The 26085-nt window shown below is 29.2% G+C and overlaps 1 protein-coding gene across 1 annotated transcript in view; it reads right to left on the bottom strand.

Moving 5' to 3' along the window:
• LOC100204282 (protein lin-9 homolog) overlaps positions 1–24774 on the bottom strand; it is a 31494-nt gene extending 6720 nt beyond the window's left edge. The window contains exons 1-3 of the mRNA XM_065799976.1: positions 24524–24774; positions 12744–13209; positions 4636–4783 (exon numbers count right to left, since the gene is read on the bottom strand). Coding sequence (XP_065656048.1) covers positions 4636–4783; positions 12744–13209; positions 24524–24646 — 737 coding nt within the window. The 5' untranslated portion in view covers positions 24647–24774. The remainder of the gene's footprint in view (positions 1–4635; positions 4784–12743; positions 13210–24523) is intronic.
• Positions 24775–26085: the final 1311 nt, after the last annotated feature.

The following is a 26085-nucleotide window of genomic DNA, read 5'->3' as shown; positions in this document are numbered from 1 at the left end:
AATAAAAAATGTTACAAAATCGTCAGTTTTTTTTTCTATTTTGAATTGTATTCTTTAAAGTCTATATCTAACTCATCTGATTATACAAATTCAGTATCAGAATGTTTTTGAAGACTTGATTGAAAATGTTGTCAGACGATTGTTGACCTATCATTTTCGCTTGAAATTGATTTGTTTTTGCAATCTTTCTTTTTATAAACTTTTCATAATTTTTGTCCTTACGATCCATTGACCACTTTCGCAGGCTTTTTTGATCATCCAAAAACATGCAATCTTTTTTTCTGGTTGGTTATGATTTAGTTTTATCTTTCATTATTATGTCATTAACATCTGAAGGAGAAATGTCAAAAAGATTACGCATTTCTTCCCAAAATTCTATGTGTGATTTTTTATACCCAGTAGATACTTTATTTCTGTTTGCTTGTAATCTACTTCTTTGATTTTTCCAATTCTATAATGTTATTCCTATAAGATATACGTATAAGTTAAAAAGTTAATTACTAGTATTTTATCATTTTTATACCATTATTTTTATAACATTATTTCTGTCAAAATTAGAAATTAAAAGTATTATTTATGCCTTATTTGTTTATGACAGAATATTGGAACTGAAGCCTTTTCCCATATATTAACAAGGCTTTAGTAACACACATCAAGCTGTTCTCTTTCGCCTGATAACCACCAGATTCATTACATTTAGGCGTAAAAAAAAATTTAGAAAGGGGGCAGGCAACAACGCCCTAAAGTCTAGCAGATTTAGAAAGTGATGTCATAAAGTATTTTCTATAATGAAGATATCCAAGCACTTCTCCTTTTGTTGGCAGCTTATTATCAGGTAGCTTTTCGATGGTTTTTTTCTACCAAAAAAACCTTTTTTGATCTTGCTTGAGACATTGCATATATTTTTCCAAATTCCAGACAATAGTAAGTGCAATGTTTAATAAAAAATTCCTTATATATATTTACAATGTTCCTAGAGATATAAACTAAAATCGTGCGTGAACAAAACCTTGAATTATACATATGGTAAAACTAGTAATAATCATGTTTTATTGGTTTATCTCCTTGAGATAAACCAATAAAACAGGTGTTTTTTTATACATATGGTAAAACTAGTTATTACCAGTTTTACCATATGTATAAGGGCTTGATCTCCTTAATGAAGATATTGTATGAGATAAGATAAATTTGTGCATCTTTCTTTTATTCTCATCTGACATAAAGCCTCTACATAAAGCATCTCTCTGACATAAAGCCTCTACAGCCAATTTCACTGGTATCAGCATAAATACTGCTGATAATATCAATTCTAATTCAGATTCCATAAAGTTAATAGCTGAATCTAAGTCAATCAGGGTTTTTTGAATGGAACTTTTTAATTTATAAAAGTGTTCTAGCCTAAAAAGTAAGCTGTTCTAGCTGGTCTCATTACTTTATGTTAATGGCAGTTCTTTACCATGTTTAGTTTTTACATAAACTTAAAGGATTTCATTTTTTGTCAGTGATTGTCTAAACAGCTTTACAACTTTTGTTTATCAATGGAGTCAAATTATTTGCTCTTTCCCATGGTGGCAAAGTTGCATCTTTCTCTTTTCTATAAATACCATAGTTGCTGCTCAAACAACTATCATCTCTAGTTCCATCAACTAAAACTCATTCTTGCTTGACTTGTCATTCATCAAAGTCTCATTCTTTTACTGTATCTGTCCCTGCATGCTCCAACTTTTATTCGTTTAGTTTTTTTCCCCACACTTCAAACCTTTGGAACTCACTCTTTACCATCTTCATGTTTTCCTGACTCATACCTTCAACTTTTCAAGTCTTTTGTCAACCGTTTCTTTGTTCTATAACTTTATTCTTTTTTTCTAGTAACTCACCAACTTAATAGTGGTTGCTTGCAGTTTTTGGTCGACGGACATTAATTGTCCTACTTTCTTCATCACCAAAGCACCATCCGTGGTAATACATACGATATCGCAATCAATTTTAAAGTTGTGTTCTTTCAGTAAGTTGTCAATTAACTTAACATACATTTCTGCTGGGAAATGTCTATTAACTTTTGCTAAACTCAAATTCTAAAATCTGTTTCTAGAATGAACATAAATGTTCAAATAAAAACTATTTTTTACAGAAGTCCACTTGTCAAATGTATAACTAAATCAGTTATCCTTGCCGCTGAAGTTTAGATTTCTTTATTATCAAGTTTCAAATTTTAGTAGTATATTTCTTAACTATTTGGCAAATGGATTCTGATGATTTTGGCACGTCAAAACCTCGAGCTATTAGCGATTTTCTTAGCTCATTGGATGTTATAAAAACTCTGGATGGCAAGCCATCGGTGGCTGTTATTTTAGCTGAAACATTCGGCAGTGTATCTTTGTCTTTGCTTTTTGTAAAATAAGTTAAAATTTTATTTCTGGGTCTAGCGAGTTGCAAATCAGATGTAGAGGAAATACCAGCAGTAGATGGCAAAATTGAAACTTTAATTGGATAACGTTTCAAATTTATTTGGTGAGAAGTCCTTAAATGTGTTTGGAGTCCACTAGTCGAGCCACCACAGGTCTTGATTTCTCTAGCACATTTTTTACATTTTGGTATAGCTACAGACTTTTCGCGCTAAAAATATTGCCACAGGGAGTTTTTGTCCTGAAGTCTTTTTTCAAAATCTTCAAATACTCTTGTTTTATCAGCCATGGCTAGGGCAGCATGTTTTTGAATACTAGAACTTGAAATATGATAAATAATATTGAAATACAAATTATATAAATATCAAAAATTTATAAACAAAATAAACTATTGAACTTAATATAGTAATATGAAAAAACATAAAACAACAAAAAAACATAACATCTCATTATTCAATAGAGATGTTGTTATGTTTTTTTATCTTGACTTTGAATACATGTGTATTAAACGTTTATTTAAAAAAAAAAATTTTTTTGACTTTATTTGTTGTTGTTGTTATATTTACAAATAAATATAGAACAACACAACAAAGCTTTTTTTATTTCAATAATCTAAGTTTTCTTTGTTGATATTTTCTTGCTTAGATATTTTAACTAACTATTAAAAAAGTTTAATATTTCAAAATATAAATGTAACTTATTTAATACTTTGGTAACTAAATATTAAAAAAGGCTTTCTACATCTAAAAAAGTCTTTTTTTATCCATTTTTATACTCAAAGTTTTCTTTGGTGATATTTTCGCACTTATAACTCTCTAAAAATCTCCTTGTCTAAACATGCACGAAGTCTCATCGAACAATTTCTGTCAAATGAAAAATAACTGAAATACCGATATATACCAGTATTGAGAGCTTGGTATCGGTATTTGAAAAACAGCCGGTATACTGAGATACCGGTTTTCGGTATACCGGTATTGGATGCCCTAGTCATTGGTAAAGAAAATTTTGTTTTTCAGCAAGATAATGCTAGCATTCATACAGCTAAGATAGTAAAGGATTATTTCAACAACAGTAAAATTGAAACATTCAAATATTCAGATCCACAGACCTGAATATTATTGAGAATGCTTGGGGATAGCTGTCACATGTAGTGTTTAGGGCTTGGTATCGGTATTGGATGCCTAGTCATGAAGGTGGTAAACAATAAAGTTTACTAGCTGACTTAAAATTATTCTTTGTATCAGCATGAGATGCAATTGACATCTTGTACATAAAACACAAAATAAGAAAATTTACAATTTTTTACCTTTTAGAATGATTGATGTGATTCAAAAAAATGGTAAAAATACCTACTATTGATTTTTTAAAATCGAGATAAATTTTTTCCAAAAGTGTCTTATGATTTTGTCGCACTGAAAAAATAGTTTTTTAAATAAAAAGCAAATGCTAAAAACTTACCCATGCCAAAAATGCTCACTACACTTCATATTATAATCTGTACTGGGTGCTTGACATGCTGAACAATACAGTCACCTCGCATTTCCTCCCCAACTTGTCATCTTACACATTGCACTTGCTGCTCAGAACTTTGAATAATACTCGCATCACTAAAAACAATTCTTTCCTAATCTTTTCACATGAGGTGTTTCTGCTTCTTCAATGGAGGACAAGCTTTTGGCTTCATGTCAAACAATTTTTAACTTTACTGTGTTTATTAAATACATGTTAATGTTTGAATTATGTACTGAAAACTACTTTAAGGTTCACAATTGGATTTATCATTGATACTTGCAAAAGATTTATCAATGGTTTAAACAACTATAAAATTTCCCAAAAAATTTTATAGTCGTTTAAAAACAGAACTCAGAAATATTCAAACCAACTTCGCAAGTTCATTTTGTTCAAATAAATGATATGAATAAAATGAACTTCAAACCTGATTTCACATAAGTATATGCCCAGGCTAAACATGTGACTATTAGTCTCTTTAGGAATCAAAGAATAAAAGCTAAAATTTTAGGCTTTTAAATTTCAACAAAACTAAATATAAAATCAAAAGCAGTTGCCTCTTTTTTTCTGATTAAAATATTTTTTACCTGAATGAGAAATTCCTTAATTTCTTATTCAGATAGTTTATTTGTGACTTTTTTTCCAGGAAACCCTAATCAAACCTTAATAGAAGGTACCCTAGTGAAGGTAAGGTGCAGATGTATGTATAAAAAATACCTACCTTTCAAAATTAACACGATATGTATTGTCTAAATTATCAACAGCATCTACAATCCCTGTAAACAAACGCAAGCCATCTCCTGTTGGATGAACTTTTGCAGTAACCTTGGTTCCAACAACCATTGGCATTGGTATTTCATCTGGCAGGTCTGTAAACACAATTACGATATATCTGATCAAATATTTAAAAATATTTTAAATTGCCTAATCAAATATCTTTAAATACTTTTAAAAATGTTTTAAACAACCAAAATATTTTAAAATATTCATAAAAATGTAAAAAAAAAATCAAACTTAACCAATTCACTGCAAAAACTCTAAATTTAATGGTTAAAATTGAGCTGTTTATAATTTGAGAAATACTAATTCATTCTAATTCAAATTTGGCTTTATTTTTAGTTAATGGTTACTCTTTATAAAAATTAATTTTTACTATTTCTTTGTTATGACTTTTCTACATGTCATGAGATAAAAATGGCTAATTTTTTAAAAATAAAAACATTAAGTGAGGAGTTAAGTGTAGTAAGTGACTGGGGCTGATATTTGACTGAGGCTGGGGCTGGGCCAGGGCCGGGGTTATAGCCAAAGCTGCCTAAATCTTGATAAACCCTATAAACCAAATATTTCATCTTGAAATAGATTGAAACTCGCCTTATGTTTATAAATACAAATAAATGAATATATATATATATATATATATATATATATATATATATATATATATATATATATATATATATATATATATATATATATATGTATGTATGTATGTATGTATGTATGTATATATATATAAATATATATGTATATATATATATATATATATATATATATATATATGTATGTATATATATATAAATATATATGTATATATATATATATATATATATATATATATATATATATATATATATATATATATATATATATATATATATATATATATATATATATATATATATATATATATATATATATATATACAGTATTGGACAAAACATTTGCAACCAACATCGAACAATGCTAAAAAGTGTTCCTAATTTTACATGTCTTAAAAACGAAACGAACTATACTACCACAGCAAAAAGTTCTTGAGTCTGGAGTCATAGCATGCCATGACATGAGCAATCAGCTGACAGGTGACAACACACAGGCAGAATTTCGTTGACAAGTGCCATTTTGCAGCGGACAAAACAAGTGCAACTTTTTTGGTTTGTTTCATTTTCTTAAGTCTGGTCCGTGTCAACGTCACGGAAGTTTTTTAATAATTAAAGGAAGTATCCAGAAGTTTCCAGAAACATGCAGAAGCTTCCAGAAATTTCCAGAAGAAGCATCTGGAAGCATCCAGTAGCATCCAGAAATATCCAAAAACATTCAGAAGCATCCAGACGCATCTAGAAGCTTCCAGAAGCATCGAAAAGAAGCATCTAGAATCTTCCAGAACAGGTTCACACAGCTTCATTTTACTATATAAGAGACATGTAAATTGACATGTAATTCAGTCAGTATATGGAAGTCAATCAGTCAGTATTATCAAGACAGTTTATCAAAGTGAGTTTCATCAAAGTGTTTTATCGAAGAACATCAATACAAGAAGTGAAATACAACAAGTGTTTCATTACATCAATACCGTCCACATCCAACCAAGACGTTGTGTTCCACAGAGCATTATTGTATTATCACAAGGTAAATGTAACACGGTAAGCCTTGAGAAGCGTGATTATTTATTTTTATTATTTTTATGACTTCAAGTGCAAAAATGGCTCCCGACAGTCTTGGATTGGAACTAAGAAAGAAAATTATTGGCGATTACGTAAGTGGAATGTCACAAAAAGGTATTTGTGATAAATATGGCGTGAAAAAATGGACCAAATCAAGACTATGTCCCAAATATCGTTCTACGGGGAAGTTGGCAGCAGATAACAAAGGTGGAAGACCGCGTTCCACCACTTCTAGAGAGGATTCCATGATTGTAAGATCCGTTAAGAAGGATCCCTGGATATCATCAGGACCGAACAATCAGATGACGTGCTGTTGAAGCCGGATTGTTTTCTTGACGCCCTGCAAAGAAACCGCTGATTTCATTAAAAAACCAGAAGAAAAGACTCCTGTTTGCTACATCTCATATTGACTGGAATGTGCAGAAATGGCAAACTGTCCTGTTCAGTGATGAATCGAAGTTCAACATCATTGGGAGTGATGGCATTTGCCGTGTACATCGACCGGTCGGAAAACGCCTCAATTTACGTTACTGCCATAAGACCGTGAAGCATGGTGAATGCAATGTAATGGTCTGGGGGTGTTTTTCTGCTAACGGTTTAGGTCCAATACATCGAAACGATGGAATAATGGACCGTTTCATGTATAAAAATATCCTGAAAGATGTTATGTTACCTCATGCTGAATGGAATATGCCAATAAAATGGTTTTTTCAGCAAGACAACGATCCGAAACACACTGCAAAAGTAGTCCAGCAGTGGTTTCAAGACAACCACCTATCGGTGATGGATTGGCCATCTCCGGATCTCAACCCTATCGAGAACCTGTGGGAGATTGTCAACCGCAGAATTAATCGTGAAGGTGTTCGTAATAAGGATCAACTGCTTGAACAAATCCAAAAGGCCTGGGCAGCGATTCCACAAAGTTTCATTGATCACCTGTTCAAATCTATGCCTCGAAGATGCAAGGCTGTGAACGACAACAAAGGATTCGCCACGAAATAATGATAGCAAAATACAGCTTGGTTAACATTTTGTCGAGTTGCACTTGTTTTGTCCAGAAGGAAATCAACTTTTTTTAATACTTTTGATTAATTTATTAATTTTCGTGTACAAATAATGAACTTTGTGATGAATAAAACTTGAAGAACTTTGTCTCTAAACAATATAAATTTATATAAAGAAACTAAATTAGCATTATTTGGTTGCACTCGTTTTGTCGGATACTGTATATATATATATATATATATACAACCCTCGGGATCAGGATAAACTTTCGGAATTTAGATAAACTTTCAACCATGGCTCAAACAGCTGTACGAGAGTGGTAAATGTTTTAATGCCTGCATGCAATCACTGGTTTCAAGTACAATGGTTTATTTCCACTTAATAAAAACAACATTAATCATAAAACATTAGCAATCACACAAACATTTAATCTACCACTATTAACTTTAGTAGCTTCCACTGCACCTATGCCACCTTGCTCAGACACAGCATCATCAGAAGCAGTGCAACATGTCAAAACTTGGCAAAAAATGTATTACCGAAGAAAATGTGATCAAGTTCTTCAAACAAAAAGTAAAGAAAAAGCAACAAAGAAAGCCGTGAAAGTTGCTAAACTTAACGTAAAGCGTAGACTCTTGAGCAACCACAGCAAAACAACAACGAAGAACAAGTACCATCAGCCAAACAATTAAAAGATGTAAAAAGTATAGAGTACACAGAGAAATGTTGCAATGTGAGAATTCGATGTGTCTTGAATGGTTGTGCAAAGAAACATGTTTAACAAAGAAATATGAAGTTGGAACTGAATTTTTTTGTGTTAAAAACAATAATAACAAAAAAAGTTAAAACTTAAAAAAATTCAATGTTTTCTCAAGTGCGCGGTTTTATCAGAACATTGCCTAAAACCGCACAGTTTTTTTTTCTTCACATTCAATATTTTTGATAATTTTATTATATATTTTTAAATATATATTCATATTTTCTTATACAGTTTTTTATTACCTATCTAATACATATATATATGAAAAAAAAAAATTATTTAAAAAAAAAGTTATCTAATTTTTATTGATTTGAGTGCAGTTCCATCCGGTTTTACTCTATTAATTTAATGTTTAAAAAAGATGCTGAATCTCAACAATAAATGTTTGACACATCTTCAAAAAATTATTATTTTTTTTTTGTGAAAGATTTGTTAAACATTTATTGTTGTGTTTTTATGCATATATAAAAGAAAATTCCATTTAAAGATTCAATAACTACTTCCATTCACAAACATGTACATCACCATAACAACCCCACAAGTAATTGTAGAGATGTCAGACTTTTGTCCAATATTTTGTTTCCACTAGTTTTTATATTTTTATTTTGTCTTTGATACTCACATTAAATATTTTCAATTATCACACAAAATCTTTTTTTAATTCTGCTTTGTAATATTTTAGCTTTCGAGCCACATTATAAAAAATAATTCCTTCTTAAAGAAACAATACTGATAAATAATTGAAGTATTTTGTTGGGAATATTATCTGTTAGATCCATGAATCTGCTCATTATAACTTTGGAAATCAATTATAGAATATACTAACAACTAGCAAATCTTTTCCATTAATCTAAAAATATTCAAAGATCCTCAGTCATTTTGTTTATTTACATCAGTTTACACAGAACTATTTTTTTTACTAGTGTAATATAAGTTATAACTTGTTGGACTTTTTTATCATAAATTAAAAGTATGACAGGCCTTAGGTTGTAACCTGTCCTTCTACACATAATATTTTGTAGCTGACGATTACAACTGTTCTAGTAAACTTTAACTAAATGGATTTACCTTGGGTTATTTATTTTTTGTTTGAACTATATGTGAACTCAAATTGTTTAGACCAAAAATAATTGCTTTTGGGTAATATTGGTTCTGCTAGGTAATATTTATCTTAATGTTTATAGTAGGGGTGACCAATGCTTACTTTTGGTCATTGCTGATGGGTACTAGCAGATACCAATGCATCAACCTTATACTTAAATTTATACTCTATTGTTAAATATATATTTTGTTTTTAATTATTTCTAGTTTTTTAGCTAATATCTAACATATTTATAATAGTTAACATAATATTTAACATTTTATAACATTTATAACATTTATAACATTTATAACATTTATAGCATTTGAAATTATAGATAGTTAAATAACATAATTGAAAACAAATCATGAACAAAACCACTGCAAGACATATTTAGTATTATTTTGTTATTGATAAAAAGAACGCTTTACAAGCAAATATAAATATTAAAAAAAAAAAACAGTATCTCAACAGCATTTCAACAGTGTTTAAAATACTTGTTGGCGATATACATTTCAACTGTTGTAAGTAAGTACCTTTATAATTTCTAAAGATTGTTACTTATCAGAAATGAGAGAGGGTGAGAAAAAAGTTTCATGAAATTTTTTTAAGCAGTGGAACTAACAGAAAAAAGATATTAAAGATGTAGCCAACAAAGTTAAATTTGGCAAGTTACAGAAATAAATAAGAAGAAATAAAGAAATGAAGTTACAGAGCAAAAATAAATAGCATGAAAAATTCCTTTAACTAAAGTATATAACAAGCTTTGCAAAAATAAAACCAATCTTCAATAACAGAGCTTTTTAAGCGATCATACCGATTGTTGCTAATGTTAACAATGGATTTTGATGTTGAGCACTTAACTTCATTAACACAAGGCAGAGAAAATCTATAGCAAAGAATATACTTTAGGATTTCACTTACCTAGGAAACCTTGGTCATTTTTCAATCTCCGAAATAACGAGAAATGTGAAAAATATTATTTTTTTTGCTCAGCACAATCGTGGTGGGCTGTGCTGGGTAACAAGCAAATGAGGTTATACCTTATAATATTATAACATATAACTACTATATTATAATTTCTTTTGAAATATTCAAAAGAAATTATATTTTTGATTTATTAATTCATTAATAAATATTAATTTATTAATGAATTTCAAATTATATTATACTATTTAAAATTCATTAACAAATTAATGAATTTCAAATAATAGAAAATTTATCCGAAAAATTTTTTTTTTAATGGAATGTTAACTTTTTTCACTTTTTAAGTTCTGATAATTACTTTAATTAGTGGCTACTTGCAGCCTTGTTGGAAGTGAAGATGTTTTAAAAAAAAAAAATTATTTATTTTAATTTTATGTATTAATCCTATACTTTATAAACTTATGGTTATACAATATAATAAATTAATGGTATATTAATATGATAAATTTATGGTATACTAATGTAATAAATTATAAACTACATGTTTTGCAATAATTTTTATTGATTAGTTTATTTGTTTTTATTATAAATTTGTATATAAACTAATATAAAACTAAAAACAGAACAAATATTTATTTTAGTATATTTGTTTTAATTATACTACCTATTACATTAACTTTTACATATAACATTAATTTGTTTTAATCTTCTAAACTTATTTTTTTATTTCTTTGTTTTTATTGTTAAAAGAAGTAACAGTATTATTTAAATACTTTTTGTGTGAATTTTTGTTTTCGACTTTTTGTTTTATGCTAATTTGAGTTTTCAAAGTCTTAAGTTTTATGTTAATTTCAGTTTTAGAAATTAACATAAAACTTCTCAAAACTTGTGCTATTTTAAAACTTTTGATTTTTACTGCCACTTAAGCAAGTTTTTAAGTTTACAGCAAATTTACTATAAAATAAATACATTATAAACATTGCTTTGGCAACATTTTCCCACTTTTTATTGCTAGTTTAACAAGATTAAAGCAGTGGTATTACTGAATAACTTATTAGGAACACATATAATATGTATATTAAATATATATATATATATATATATATATATATATATATATATATATATATATATATATATATATATATATATATATATATATATACGTATATATAATATATATATATATATATTGTATTCAAAAAAGAGTAACAAAAATAATCACAGAAAGCAAGCATAGGTCATATGAAGAGAGACTTCATATCCTTGGACTTACAACTCTTGAAGAAAGAAGAAATCGAGGTGATTTAATCCGGCAATTCAAAGTCGTTTATGGTATCGAAAAAATAGAATTTGCCGTACCACAGGTGTATGCCCCATCAATATTAAATTACTGCCTAGGAGGGGACAATCGACAATTAACTAAGCAGGTAGTCAAAAACATTGCATTATATTTTATTAAATTATTGCATTTTATAAATAAACATAAAAATTTATAAAAAGAAAAGACCCAATACTAGAAATGCAGGACCAGGTTTATGTAAAAAATAATGTACTATTCAAGTTTGTAAATCACCTGAAAGCAAAGTTCAGTTGGCAGTGAATTTTAGTGAAAATATAAAATATATTAGCCCAGTTGAGAATGAATCACAAAGATGTTGATGTGTATTGGCAATCAAAAGCCTAGTCAGATATGGAGTTTAGTACGGAATGGGTAAAAAAAACTTTGAAACAAACTGTCAAAATTGGTAACAATAAAGAGTTGATATTATTTGTGAATTATTTCATGCAGAAGTAATGTTGATAAATGGATTAGTTTGGTATGGTGTATCTGCAACTATGAATAATAAGCAACCTAAAGATTGTGTCATAGGACAGATGCTATCCAAGAGGAGTGGTTGGGTAATAATGTCAACCTTTTTTTGAAAAAATGGATACTTGATTCCAGCAGACTGAACAAAACATTACAAAATAAATTTTGGAAGGTTTTCCAAATTATGCTGTCCCACCCCCAATGTGCTCTACCAATACTTGCCACAGAGCTCAAAGACATGTTATCAGAAGAAAGGCTAAAACCAACAGAGGTTGATATAGATAAATCAGAACAAGTGGATGACCCTAAAGAATATTTTGGGATTAATAAATTTAATCAGGAGATTCATGGATATTACAAACAGTATATATTGGTAGAATTATATAGTATAATGCAAAATTAGAAGAACATTGTGTTAAGGACAAATCTGAGGATTATATTACATTGAACAATATTGATGGAATTCATACATTTTTAGTTGACTAACTGTAAAACATTTTATCTTACATGTTTTCAAATTTTATTTACTTTTTCTATCTTTTGATAACCTTTTTTATCTTTTAATAACCCGAAGCTTAGAAAAGCTTAAAAGACACTTTTAGTACTAGATTAGTAAAAGTAGAACTATCGAAATAAGAAAAAATCTTTCTATTCTAGCCTATTTGTTTCTTTTTTTTTTTTAAAAAAACAAAATAATGAGTAATGACTTAAAATTGTTGAACCAATATAACAATTATTTGCATCTTGTTAAAAAATTATCATTATTAAATTATTAATTATCTCTACATTTAAAAGCAAATACCTTTAAATTGCATCATGTCTGCAACTTCAAAACCTTTCAGCTGGTGAAGATAACGAATTTTCTTACGTTTTTCATTTAAATAATTGACTTCTTCATTAAAAAAAGCAGGCGAACAGCGTCTTGGTTTGCCCATCATTCTTCTTATTATTGACCATTGTCTTTTAGTTAACATTCTGGTCTTTAAATTTTTAAACAAATGTTGTAAACATGATTCAAAGTCATTTTGATCCAGAAGCAATGCTCTATCAATATTTGAGTAAAACCATTCATAATAACACCAACGACGACTTGCAGATTGCTTCAAGCAACTTTGCAAATTTACAAATATTTTATTTCTTAAACAACTTTCAAAAAATGGGTTTCTCACTTGAGATGAAATTGACTCTGTTTGCTCAGTAAAAATATCCAAACTTATTGGATCTATGTGAAAATGCTTTTTTACAGGTGAGGGCTCTGCACAAAACTCCTAAAGAAAAGAAAAAAAATTGTATTTTCACTTTCACATTAAAATCTTATAAGAAAAATGTTTTCCATAAAAAATTATATCAATAACAACTTCCAAGATATTGCAATTTTAATATTGGTCCCATTTTCAAAAACGTGTCTACTTTCACAGAATTTTTTACAAATATTTTTAATAATAAAATAAGAAATAGTAATGGGAAAAATATGAACATACATTTTAAAAATGCTTTTTTGGTGGAATTCAAAAAATCTAATATTGAAATATGGAGTTGATATATGTTTAAAAACTATGAAAACATCTATTTTACAAGACCCAACTGAATAAAATTACAAAAAAATGTAAATTTTTTTTAAGCTTTTAATATTCTTAGTTACTGATAATCTTACATGCCTTAAAAAGGGCAAACTTAAAAAACAAAAGAAACAAATTGAACTATAATTACAAAAGAACCCAATTTTTTTTAGAAATTACTAAAAAAAACAACTTATATTTAGTTTAATTTATAGACTCATATAGATTTGAAGAAAAAAAGAATTACGAGACATAATTAAGAATTATAAGAATAATTAAGAATTATGAGACATAATTAAGTGTGACAATTAATTATTATTAACTGAAAAACACAAACTTTTTTATTTTTTATTTTTTTGTATATGTAACAATTTTTTATATTATAAATTTTATACAAAAACTGACCAAGTGTTAATATAGTTAATAAATTGATTGTTAAGGGCATGTTCCTTTGAACACATCATCAGTTAGCAAGACTAATTTGTTTAACCACTAGGACGGTCACAATAGATTATATAGATGATGCATTGTAGTGGATATAACAATGTTAAAAGAAATCTTAAATCAGTTAACAAATCTGATTTGTGAATCTTCGTCAGGAAGGACATCCTACTGCAATGTAGTTGTTAAAAAAGTTTTATTGGACAAGACAGTTATTGTCTTTTTCTTGTTGTATACATGTGTGATGGCTGTAAAAAGAAGGAATGCTAAAAGGTGAAGAGTGTCAGGAGATGATGTCAATGTTATTGTCTATTTTATATTTTTGGATCATGTCACCAGGGATGCACCTTTCTTTAAAGGTGGTGAGGCCTAGTTTGGTGCACCTTGTTTCCTAGAAATAAAGCAACAACTCATATGAGAATTTTGTTTCTGAACTTATTCTAATAAATATTTTTCTGAGGATGAGGGCTCCTTATCATAATATTAAATTCAAGATGAGGGCGTAATATGTAATGTAAAGTTTTTGCCATAGTTTTGAGTCTCTGCTTATAAAGGTATGTTTTAGTAAACCAAGCATTTTCTCAGCTTTGGAGGCCACAATAAGAGACTTGGCACTGGGCTTTGAATTTATTTTTAAACACTTTAATTATCATGTTTATTAGTATTATTTATTATATTTACTATTACAATTATAAATTTTCAGACATTTTGTTCTTTTAGATGTTACCTTTTTCTTTTTAAACGTTATTGTGGTTACAATAAAAGAGTTATAAGTAGCAGTAGAGTCCGAAAGAACATCCTTAAACAAAGAAAACAAAGAATCAACTAAAAGAATTAAATGTGTCTTACAAAGATAAGAATCTAGAAATTCAAGTAAGCTTCTCAAAACTTGCATCATTTAAGCCAAAATGGTGATTTGGTCAGGTCGTATATACTCTGTTTTTTTGGCGCTAAAGTGTCAAACTGTTTGTGAATGATTTAAACATTATTAAAACATGTAAATATTTATTTTCAAAAAATCTTTGTTCAATAAAAAGCAAAGAATATGTGCAAACAGAAGGTGACAATTTCCTTGGTAAAGGGCAACAATATATTTGTATAAAATTTTTGGAGAGAGTTTAGGATTTTAGTACAGGATGAAATACAGAACACAAGAAATACAGAACTGTCGCAAGAACACCCAACAATGTTCTTTACATACATTAGTGATATACTAAAAAAAACAAGGAAGGCATTTTCAAACAAATTTCTCACTGTTTTATATTAGACAACATTATACATTATGTAACCTTTGTTTGCAAAATTTTTATAAAATAAATTTACTTATATATATATTTTTTCAATATTCAAATATGTTTAGTATGTGAATGGTCAGATATATTAATTATATCTTTAAGATAAATATCTGAATTCACTATTGCAACTGTTGCAAGTGAATTCAGATATTTATCAACAACATATTATTTATCAACAACACATTAGAACCAATAGTCTTGCAGACTATTGGTTCATTATGGACATTACTTTACCCATCAACAGTCATAGCTACAGACTGATCAAGAAACAACCTTGAACAGCTAGTTGAGCTGTTTTTGTAAACAGTTATTTTATACCAAGATCAATTCTATAAGGAGAGTTATATCCTGTGTATAAGAAATTTAAATGGAATAATTTATACAACTAATCCCATTCAAATTTTGATAAATTTTTGATGGCATCAGTAGCATAAATCATTCTTGCTATCAATTGCTACTTTTTTAGATTTTGTGATTATTTCAATTTAGTTGACACCATCTTGCCACTGCTTGCTCTTGCCATTATTTTCTTATAAGAAATCACAAATTTTTCTTTCTCTGCAGTATCGGTTAAACACAATGAAATTCAGCACCTTTTAATCGTTTATTACTCAAAAACTACTTGACAAATTTTTTTAACTTTTTTGCACACAGAAACTAATGTGTTGTTGTTTGATTGTAATGGTAATAAGTATTGGTTATAATTGCTATTGGATTAAAACGAGTAAACAAATATTAAATCGAAAAATAGCTTTAAAAATTTTTCTTTAAAATCCCTCATTGTCACAAGTTGACATTTCAAAATTGACAGATGTTTCTTGAACATTAGTTGGATTTATTTTTTGGTGATATAAATAGACTCAATCTATTGAAAGAGAAGCTGAGGGTGGAAAAAAGAAAGGACTTAAAGATAGTTATAATGCAAAATCGATCATTCGCTTCATAAAGACAAATCCATATCAGTCTCAGAGAGATTTTGCGAGAAAATTTAAATACAGCCAAGCTTTGATAGGAAAAGTACTTAGATCTCAAGAATATAAAGCATATCATAAAAAGAAAACTTTAAAGCATTGAAGGAGAAATTAAAGCAATTTGCCATTCAAAAAAACATTAACTTTTGAAACCAAGAAAACCTGTGCATAATTGAAGATGATGCCCTATTGCCAAAAGGACTTTTCACAATTGACAGGGCAGGAATATTTTTATCAGCCGAAATATAGATATGTAGCCGAAAAATTTGGGTTTTCAAAAAAATATTCAAACTGAAAAATTTGCTCCCAAGTTTCTTATATAGCAAGCAATCTGCTCCTATGGTTTAAAAAGTACATCATACAAAACTTGTAATACTTTGAACACAGATTTATATATAAAAGAATGCGTAAAGAAAGACTTTTTGCTATTTGTTAAAAAGCATGAAATGCCCACAACATTTTGGCCTAATTTGGCTACAATTCACTACTCCAAGAAGTCGCAAGAATGGTATGAATAAAATGGCGAAGAAAAAGTTATTGGTCAATTATAAAAGGAGTCTTATTGAAAAGCAAGAAATTAGCTACAAATAAAAGTTCAGCTTTCTCAACAAAGGATTGACTAGTTTGTGCTTTCTCAGTTGCCTGGTTGATATTTTGTACATTGTTTTGACAAACATTAATGTTCTCAACATCATGAACCTTTATCAAAATATTGCATTTACCAACAACTAATGTATTTTCTTATTTTAGCTACTAAACCTTAGATTTGCACAAAACAGTCTTTGCATTTATCTTTTATTTTAACTTATATCATGAAAGGAATATATTTATATTTATTATATAATTAGTGACAAAAATAGAAATTAATATAAATAGACAATGGGTTAAAATATGAAGAAAGGTTCAAATTAATTTTATGTCAAAAAGGGATACTTAAATTTCTGTTTTACGTTAGCTAAAATTTACTTAAAAGTGTTTCCAAGTTTTTCATGATGCATATTACTAAAATTATTAATTGTTTAAGTATTTACAAAAATATGACATTAAACTCAAGTTGAAAAAGTTGATCAAAAAGACATTACGAAGTAAGAGTTTATTCTCAATAATTTTTAAAACTACAACAAGATAAAGTTGTTTTATTTTTATCTTAAAAATTTGAGGACATATAAAAATATACTATAATAAAAACATATATATATATATATATATATATATATATATATATATATATATATATATATATATATATATATATATATATATATATATATATATATATATATATATATATATGGGCTTACAAAACAGTATTATATAGACAATTTTATATTATCTATATAATACTGTAATAAGTAATAAAAATGCTAGAATGTACATAATAACCTAATAGGGCTATATAATTATGTTTTACTATTGTATATACAACAATCAAAGTCAACTTTAAAAACTTTGGAATTATTAATGAAAAGTTTGATTTTTATACCACTTATAACCAGATATCAAAAAATACAAAAGAGTGTGTAATCTTTAGTCACCTAACAAAAGAAAATGTAAATAGCAAAATCATTCTTGAATGTAATTGTTGTAAACTATAATAAAATAGTCTTTCATATATATTTTGGCTTTTATCAAATATAAGAAAAAAGCTATACAATAACTACAAACATCTATTGTATTTAAATAGTGTAACTAATAACCGTATGTATAATAGATTATATATAAATAGCATTACTAATAACTTTAATATTCAGAAGACAGGAAGTGACGCCATTAATATTATATTACATTATTACTTAAATTATAACAGTCTTCTCCATGTTAGGAAAGTTTTAGGGCGTAGAGTATAGACTTAACCTCTGATATTGTATTAGGAAGGAAAGTAATCGTTGAGATACTTTGGCCTCTTCATAATGCGTCCTGTTCTTGATGGTATGTTAGTAAGATTCTCGGGAGTAGTAACTTTCTGTAAAGGCTGACTAGGTACCGCTTTGTAGGTGACTGATTACAAGGGATACTATCTATAATTGAATTCTCAACTAATTGGCTTGAAGTTAGTTTCATTTAGTTCTTCTTGGTTTCTGTTTATTGAATTGCTAATATTGTTGCTAATGATCATCTGTTCAATGTTCAAATCACCGGATTGTTGTTGGACTGATTCTGTTGAGGGATTTAGGTCTTCTAGTGGGGCAAGTTCTTTTGTTGAACAAACAGTGCCTATTATTAATGAGCGTTGAAAGTTCATCATCCTCTGATGGGGTGTTTCGTTAGTGACGGTACACAGAAGTCCTCTTATGGAGGACAAAGCCATTTGCAATACTATTTCCCATTTCTCTTTTCCTAGACTTAAGATTTTCAGAGCTAGACTAACAGCTTTTAGTATTGTTCCGTTTATTTGTTCACACTGACAATTGCCTCGGGGATGGTAAGGAGTGGTTCTAGTTTTAATTACTCCATTCTTTTCTAGAAAAACTTTGATTTTTAAGCTTTTGAACTGAGTTCCACGATCTGTATGAATAGATGATGGTGCACTAAATAATGAAAAGAGGCTGAGAAGGTGTCGTATAACAGTGTCAGCTAAAATGTCTTGACAGAGGAATGCAAATGGGTAGCGTGAGTACTCGTCAACCACCAGGAGGATGTATTTGTTTGCTGTAGTGGATTGTAAAGGTCCAACAAAGTCCATCGATAAGCGTTCCCGAGGCCTTGTTGCCTGAATGAGACGACCTGTGGGTGGTTTGTAAAAAAGTGGTTTGAGTTCATTGCAAGTTGTACATTGGTATGTTAATTGTTTGATTTCTGCAGTGGAGTATGGTAGATTTCTGGTTTTGCAGTAATGTATCATTCTTGTAACTCCGGGATGGCATAGCTGGGAATGGATACTGTAAAACGCTTTAGTGTTATTTACAGTCGAGCAACATCTTGAAAAGGCATCTGTTACAATGTTTTGGTTCCCCAGCCTGTAAGAAATTGTATAATTAATATCAGCTAATTCCAAACGCCATCGCGTTAATTTTTCATTTTTGATTTTTGTTGCACTCTTGTTGTACTAAATCATTTTTTACTAACTGCAGTATTCATTCCGGAAGGCCTACACTCTTTATTTCACTTTAGGTGAAACAAAAGGTTCTATCTTTACTTCTGTATCGTTAACTCCAACAAAACACAATTATTTACTGCTAAAAATCTAATATTATTGACATTCCTATATTGACAAATGACAAAAATCTCACTCTCAGGCAAGGTTTAAAAGCACATTGTAAATGTAGTTGGACCCAGGGATACAAAGTCCCTGGGTCCAACTACATTTACAAATGTAGTTGGACCCAGAGACAAGATACAAATAACTCATCTCTATTTTTTCAAAAAACTAGGAAAAGTAATTTTTTTGTGACTTTCAAATCCGGAGCCCTTTTTGGGAATTGCATTCATGGTTTGACCTGCTTGGTTTTATCTGCCAAACATGAGCTACTATATCATTGTTGTAAGATTGTATCTCTTTGATACAATCTTATGTCTTATCTTATGATCTTTTGTTGTAAGATTTCATCTCTTTCTTTTTTCTACAAATACTATCAAGGATGCTACTCAAATAAGCCATCATCTCTAGTTAAATCAACCAAAACTTATTCTCACTCGGCTTGTCATTCAGTAAAGTTGCATCCTTTTACTGTATCTTTCCCTTCATGCTATAAAAATTTTTATTTATTTGGATTTTTTCCTCGCACATTGAAAAACATCAAAACTCTCACCCATCTTCATGTTTTTTTGACTTACACAACCTACAACTTTTTAAGTCTTCAGTTAACCCTTTCCGTGCTGGTTATTCTATCCTTTGTGTTCTAGTAACTCGTAACTTAATAGTGGTTGCTTGCAACCTTTTTGAAAGTGAAGTTGTTATATATATATATATATATACACACACACACACACACAAACACACACACACACAGATATATATATATATATATATATATATATATATATATATATATATATATATATATATATATATATATATATATATATACACACGCAATCCTAGTCTGCATTTACGGGGACTTTTATTTAGTTTTTTTGTTCCGATTATGTATTTTTATTTTACTCTTTTTATACTAGTTTTATCATATTTATATTTATTTTTAACTTTTATTTTATTTTATAAATCGCTTACTAGACAATGGACCTGCCAAGTTGTAATAGTGTTCCTCCGAGTGCTGAGTCGGAGGCATCAGTTTCTATTGTTAATGAAACTTTTAAATTAGGGGAGGCTAGACAAGTTTCTACAAGTTTTTTTTTGAGTATTTTCATTGCTTCCTTGGCATTAGGGTTAAACCCTTTGTTGGAAAATTGTCTCTTGCTTGGGTAAGTGGGAGAGTTAATGCTGTGCAATTGTGTATCCACTTAGCGTAATAAGCAAATAAACCTATCATTCGGTTTAGCTCTTTTAATGATCTTGGCTCAGGCATATTTATCAGTGCTTCATATCTTTTGGGTCTGGCTTTATAGTTCCATTTTCATTAATATGGCCTAAGAATTTGATATGAGTTTTTTTAAAGTTACTGTTTTCTTCATTTATCTCAATGTTGGCGATTTTAGCTGCGTGTAGAAAGCGACTAAGATTTTTATTGTGCTCTTGGGCATCTTTTCCACCGATAATTATATTGTCAAGATAAGCATATGTGTTTTCAAGTTTATTATCCTGAATGAATTCCTCCATTACTTGTTGAAAGATTGGTACCGCGTTTGTACATCCAAAGGGTAAGCATTTGAATGCGGTAGTGGTGTCATGGTAGAGCGCTTGCTTTATAAGCGAGAGGTTCCGAGTTCGATCCCCACCACGTCCCTAGTAGTACCGCGCTCAACTTGTTTCTCCGCACAGCGGCCTTGTTCGTCAAGGTTCGTGTTTCAGAGTTATAGAGTTGAGAGAGGGTTATAACCACAATTAAGTAGCCTCCTCGTATGTAGTGGCCTTCTCGGCCTTGGGGAGGTGAATTAACAAAAAAAAAAAAAAAAAAAAACTCCTATAATTTGCCATTAGCTTCAAATGCGGTTAGTTTGTAATCTTCAGGTTGTATTCTCACTTGATGATACGCCGATTTGAGATCAATTGTGCTAAAAATTTTATGGACTGCTATTTTAAGTATCAAGTCATCGATTCGTGGTGTAGGATATGAATCGAGCGGAGTGTGTAAATTATTTGTATTTGAATAATCAATCACGAGGCAATTTTTATTTCCTGTTCATACTACAAAACATTGAGCTCGCCAAGGGCTGCGGCTTACTTGAATTATATCTTTTTTTAGTAAGCCGTTTATTTCATCTGTTATGACGGAGATATTTTTTGGAATACGTCGTGAGGTTGTAGCTACTGGTTTTATTTTGTTAATATCAATCCCAGGTATTAAGGCGTATGTTGAACATTTAATACTTTTTGTTGCTAAACAAAATTTTAGAAGCTCCTTGTTTTCTTTAAAACTGATGGTAATTGAGGAATAACATGTTAACACGTCCATTCCGATAACTACTGGTGCCACCAAGTTGTCCACAATGAGGAATTGTACTTTTAATTTTTCGCTAACTAATAATAATGCCAGTGATACCTTTGAGGTAGATTGAGTATTGTATGAAAATTTCCATTGTTGAAGAAGTTCTGATGTAATAAAAGTTTTGTCGGACTCAGTATCTAACAGTGCATATGTTAGATTTTCGTTTATGGTGACGTTAATTAGTTTATGGTGACGTTAATCAGATGAGTCAATTGCTGCTATGACCATAGATATTATTGTGTTATCATCCTTTTCATTATATTCTTTAACAACTGCTGCTTTGGTGTCAGTTTTTTTTCTTTTCTTAGAAAGACAGACAGTTGCCCAGTGGCCCTTTCTATGACAATGTGTACATGTAGAGTTTCGTGCAGGGCATTTGATTTTTGGATGTGGATCATTACTGTATCAAAAACAGGGAGATTTGGTAAGATTATGACTTGCTGCAAAAGTTAGTAGCGTGGTAGTAGCTGTCATGATTGTTGTCAAATTAAGGGCATCTTTGGTGGCCAATTCCATCATAAGAGCTGTTTTATAAAGTGACTCTAGATTGTCATCTACAGCTTCAAGCAGTTGTTGACAAATAGAAGGTGAGCGAATACCAGCTATAAAAACATCACATATTAGTAGGTTACTATGTTGATCTGCTGTTAGAGGTTCTGTTGGACATATTCTGGAAAATTTAAGTTACTCATAAACCTTTCAATTGATTCCCCTTCTTTTTGTTTAAAAGAGCGAAGTTTATGGCACATCATGATCGCTGTTGATCGTTTTTGATACTTGTTATAAAGAACTTTGATTGCATCGTCTTATGATGTAACATCCTGAATTATCGTAAAAGCCTTCACTCCGCATAGAACGAATAAGACTTGAAGTTTACAGTCCTCTGGGATTGTGGCTTTATCTAGATAAATTGATAGCATTTTTTTCCAGTATATATAGTCTTCTTCGTTTAGTTCGTTGCACAGTACTTTTTTGAATATTTTTGCATCCATACTGATTTTTAATTATATTTGATAAAATTGTTGTAAACCATAATAAAATAGTCTTTCATATATATTTTGGCTTTTATCAAATATAAGAAAAAGGCTATACAAGAACTACAAACATCTATCGTATTTAAATGGTGTAACTAATAACCGTATGTATAATAGATTATATATAAATAGCGTTACTAATAACCATAATATTCAGAAGACGGGAAGTGACATCATTAATATTATATTACATTATTACTTAAACTATAACAGTAATTAAAAGTGATTTTCCACTTCTCATTTGAAAATGTTTTTGCATTTCTTCCCATTGCCTTAAAAATAACTAGATACTAACAAAAAATATTTATTTTGTAGCAAAAATATTTTTAAAATTTAGGTATTGTAAATATAGAAAATTTTCTACATCATAGTACAGTTGAAGAGATGGTTCATAAATTAGATATAATTAGCAACCTTGTTGCACTTTCTACAGCCAATCTCTTGCTCTTAGCTTTGATGCAACAACTCAAGGAAGAATTACATATAAACTCTATTCATTTTACAACTATAACACAGTGTCATGTTATAGCAATAGATCACTTTTCATGCAGCTGTTCAGCTAATAAATTCTTCATGAGAAAAAAATTGAAATAAATTGTCACTTACACTCACTTAAGACAATATCTAGCTCTTGCAAGTCAACTTGTTTGTTAAGTTTTTAAGTACCAGTACATTTTTATGTACGGGCTACAAAGTAGTTTAAAAATAGAATTTAATAACAAAACAGTTAAAAGGAAATATGTTTCTTAGAGCTATTGACTTTATTAGATATTATTTTTTATTAGTCAGCTATAGGAAGTTTAAGTCATATTGGAGGGATAAAAATGGTGAAAAAAATATTAAAAAATTATGTAAAAGATAATCCTATAAAATAATCAAATGATTTATTTGAAAATGACAAGATCTTTAAAGCAATAGCTTTGGTGTGCCCAAAAAACATAGAGTTTGAATAGATGTTTGTTTCTTGTTTATCACCAATTGTTGCTGTTTTAGAGAGGCAGTACAAAAAAATTAATTTAAAGCTATTAGAACATTTTATATTAGAGACGCAGCAGCCAGTTGCATAATATTGATGCAGAGGAAGTCAAGGATATGTTAAAGTCCTGCTAAACATCATGTTCCCTCACCTTCGGTGGTGACACTACCATGAGCATATTGTATTTACCTTTGCTATTTAAGAAATGTTTCCAACTTTTTTTTAGCTTTTAATTGATATCAAATTTATGTGAATAATTTACATAAATTTGGTAAAATTGAAAGCTAAAAAAAGTTGGAAATAATTTTTAAATAGCAGGAGTAATAAGGTTATTACTTCAATTTGTAATTATGAACTTAAATTAATCACAATATCCATAAAAATAATCCAATTTACTAAATTGGATCTTTATGAAAGTTGTGACTAATTTAAGTTCATTATTACAATTTACAGTCACAACCTTATTCAACTTTCCCTACAAAAAATATTGTGCTTGAAAAATACAACTTTCTTAAATGACATCGAAAAATTAAAAGTTTGATTATATTTTTTAGTTACTAACAGCTGCTTCTAATGATGTCTTTGAATTTAACTTTACATTTTCTTTTTCTTTTTTTCTTTTTTTTTTGTCACATACCTACATACTATTTTTTTCTTAAAAAGGATTTTTTTTTTTTTTAATGTAATAAAAAATATTAACAATTGATTTTCAATAGCATCTAATTGCTAACCATATCAAGAAACAATCAATCAATCTTACTTGATTTAAAAAAGATGTACCACAGGACTTATGCTTCCGCGATATTTTTTGAAGTGAGTCGTGAAGAGTAACAAGAGCTTGAAAAGGAACAACCTCGTCCAATTTCGATATCGTTTCTGACATATTTGTACATTAGAGATGTATTTTTATACGACGTGAGTTCATTAATTCAGTTACCTAATTCTTTTTTTTTAGTCAATGTTTGTTATTCGGACCGCAGTGTACTGTTTAGTTTTCAATCCTTTTTCCCCCAAGGCCGTTAAAGCGAAAAAGTTACTGCTTCCCCAAGGCCGTTAAAGCGAAGGTTCCCCCAAGCGTTAAAGCGAAGGTTCCCCAAAGGCTGTCAAAGCATCTGGTTGATCCCCCAAGGTCGTTAAAGCGAAAAAGTTTCTGGTTTCTATTAGCATTCAATAACTATTATAAAAAGGTTTAATTAAAACAAATTTAATATGTATTTTAATATACTTAAGGTAGTAAAAATAATTTTATAAAATTGTTGATTAAATAATAATTGAAATTATTAATAAAAACATAATTTAATGCAACGTTTTAGAATTAAAGATAAACCCCAGGTTGTTTTCTTGAAAAAAAAAAAGGAAAAAAGAAAAAATTCGCTAAAACATCTTTTTGATTTTAAACTTTTCGCTTTAATGGCCCGCTACCTTTTTTCTGATCTATTTTTGGTGGGTCTTTTTTTAAACTCCAAACCCAAACTAAGACAATCTAGGCAAACTGTATATGCATGGATAGATGATATACTGAAAAGGATAAACTGGATAAGGATAAAGAGGATAAACCCGATAAATGGATAAACTGGATAATGGATAAAGAGAATAAACTAAGATATGCAAGGATAGAAGGATTGATGTGTGTAAAACTCTCACAGTTTGATGTGTGTAAACTTCAGAGTTTACACATATCAACTGAGGTTTTGAGTTTAGACAGACAGCCTTACATTTAATATATTTAATCTTTTTTGGGTAAACACAGTTTGCAGGGCAGAGCAGGCTGGTTTAACAGATTTAACAGAGTAGATAATTTATATGGTATAATACAAACTGCAAAGCGGATTATAAAATTAGCTGAATTCTTATTAGAGACATTCTTTTGGATTATAAAATAAGCTAAATTCTTATAGACGATCAAACAATTAAGGAGAATAAATGTTAGAACTTTTATATTGTATTGAAAAAATTTAAATTAAAGATTTGGGGCTCTATTGACAGGTTTTAAAGTTAAACTATTGATGGATTTGTTTTACCATCGATCTTCAATTAAGCGTGACATTGTACCTAAACTTGCGGAAATCCAAACAACCAAATTCTAAATGTGATCTGGCCATAAATTTGGCAAATCACATATTAAAATATGGCAGATCACCTTTTTTAATGGTAATAATTTTCCTACCTAACACATAAAACATTTGTGCACAAGTCTCAAGTTACCAAACTATTAATTCTTTCTAGGATTAACTTTCGATTTGGATTAATTTGTGTGCATGTGATCTGCCAAATTAATTGGCAGATTACTAAAAAGAATTTAGCTGGTTTTATAATCCGCTC

The sequence above is a fragment of the Hydra vulgaris genome, chromosome 06, assembly GCF_038396675.1.
Source record: "Hydra vulgaris chromosome 06, alternate assembly HydraT2T_AEP".
Classification (NCBI taxonomy): domain Eukaryota; kingdom Metazoa; phylum Cnidaria; class Hydrozoa; order Anthoathecata; family Hydridae; genus Hydra; species Hydra vulgaris.
The sequence above is the reverse complement of the archived record's forward strand: the minus strand, read 5'-3'. Positions and strand labels throughout refer to the sequence as shown.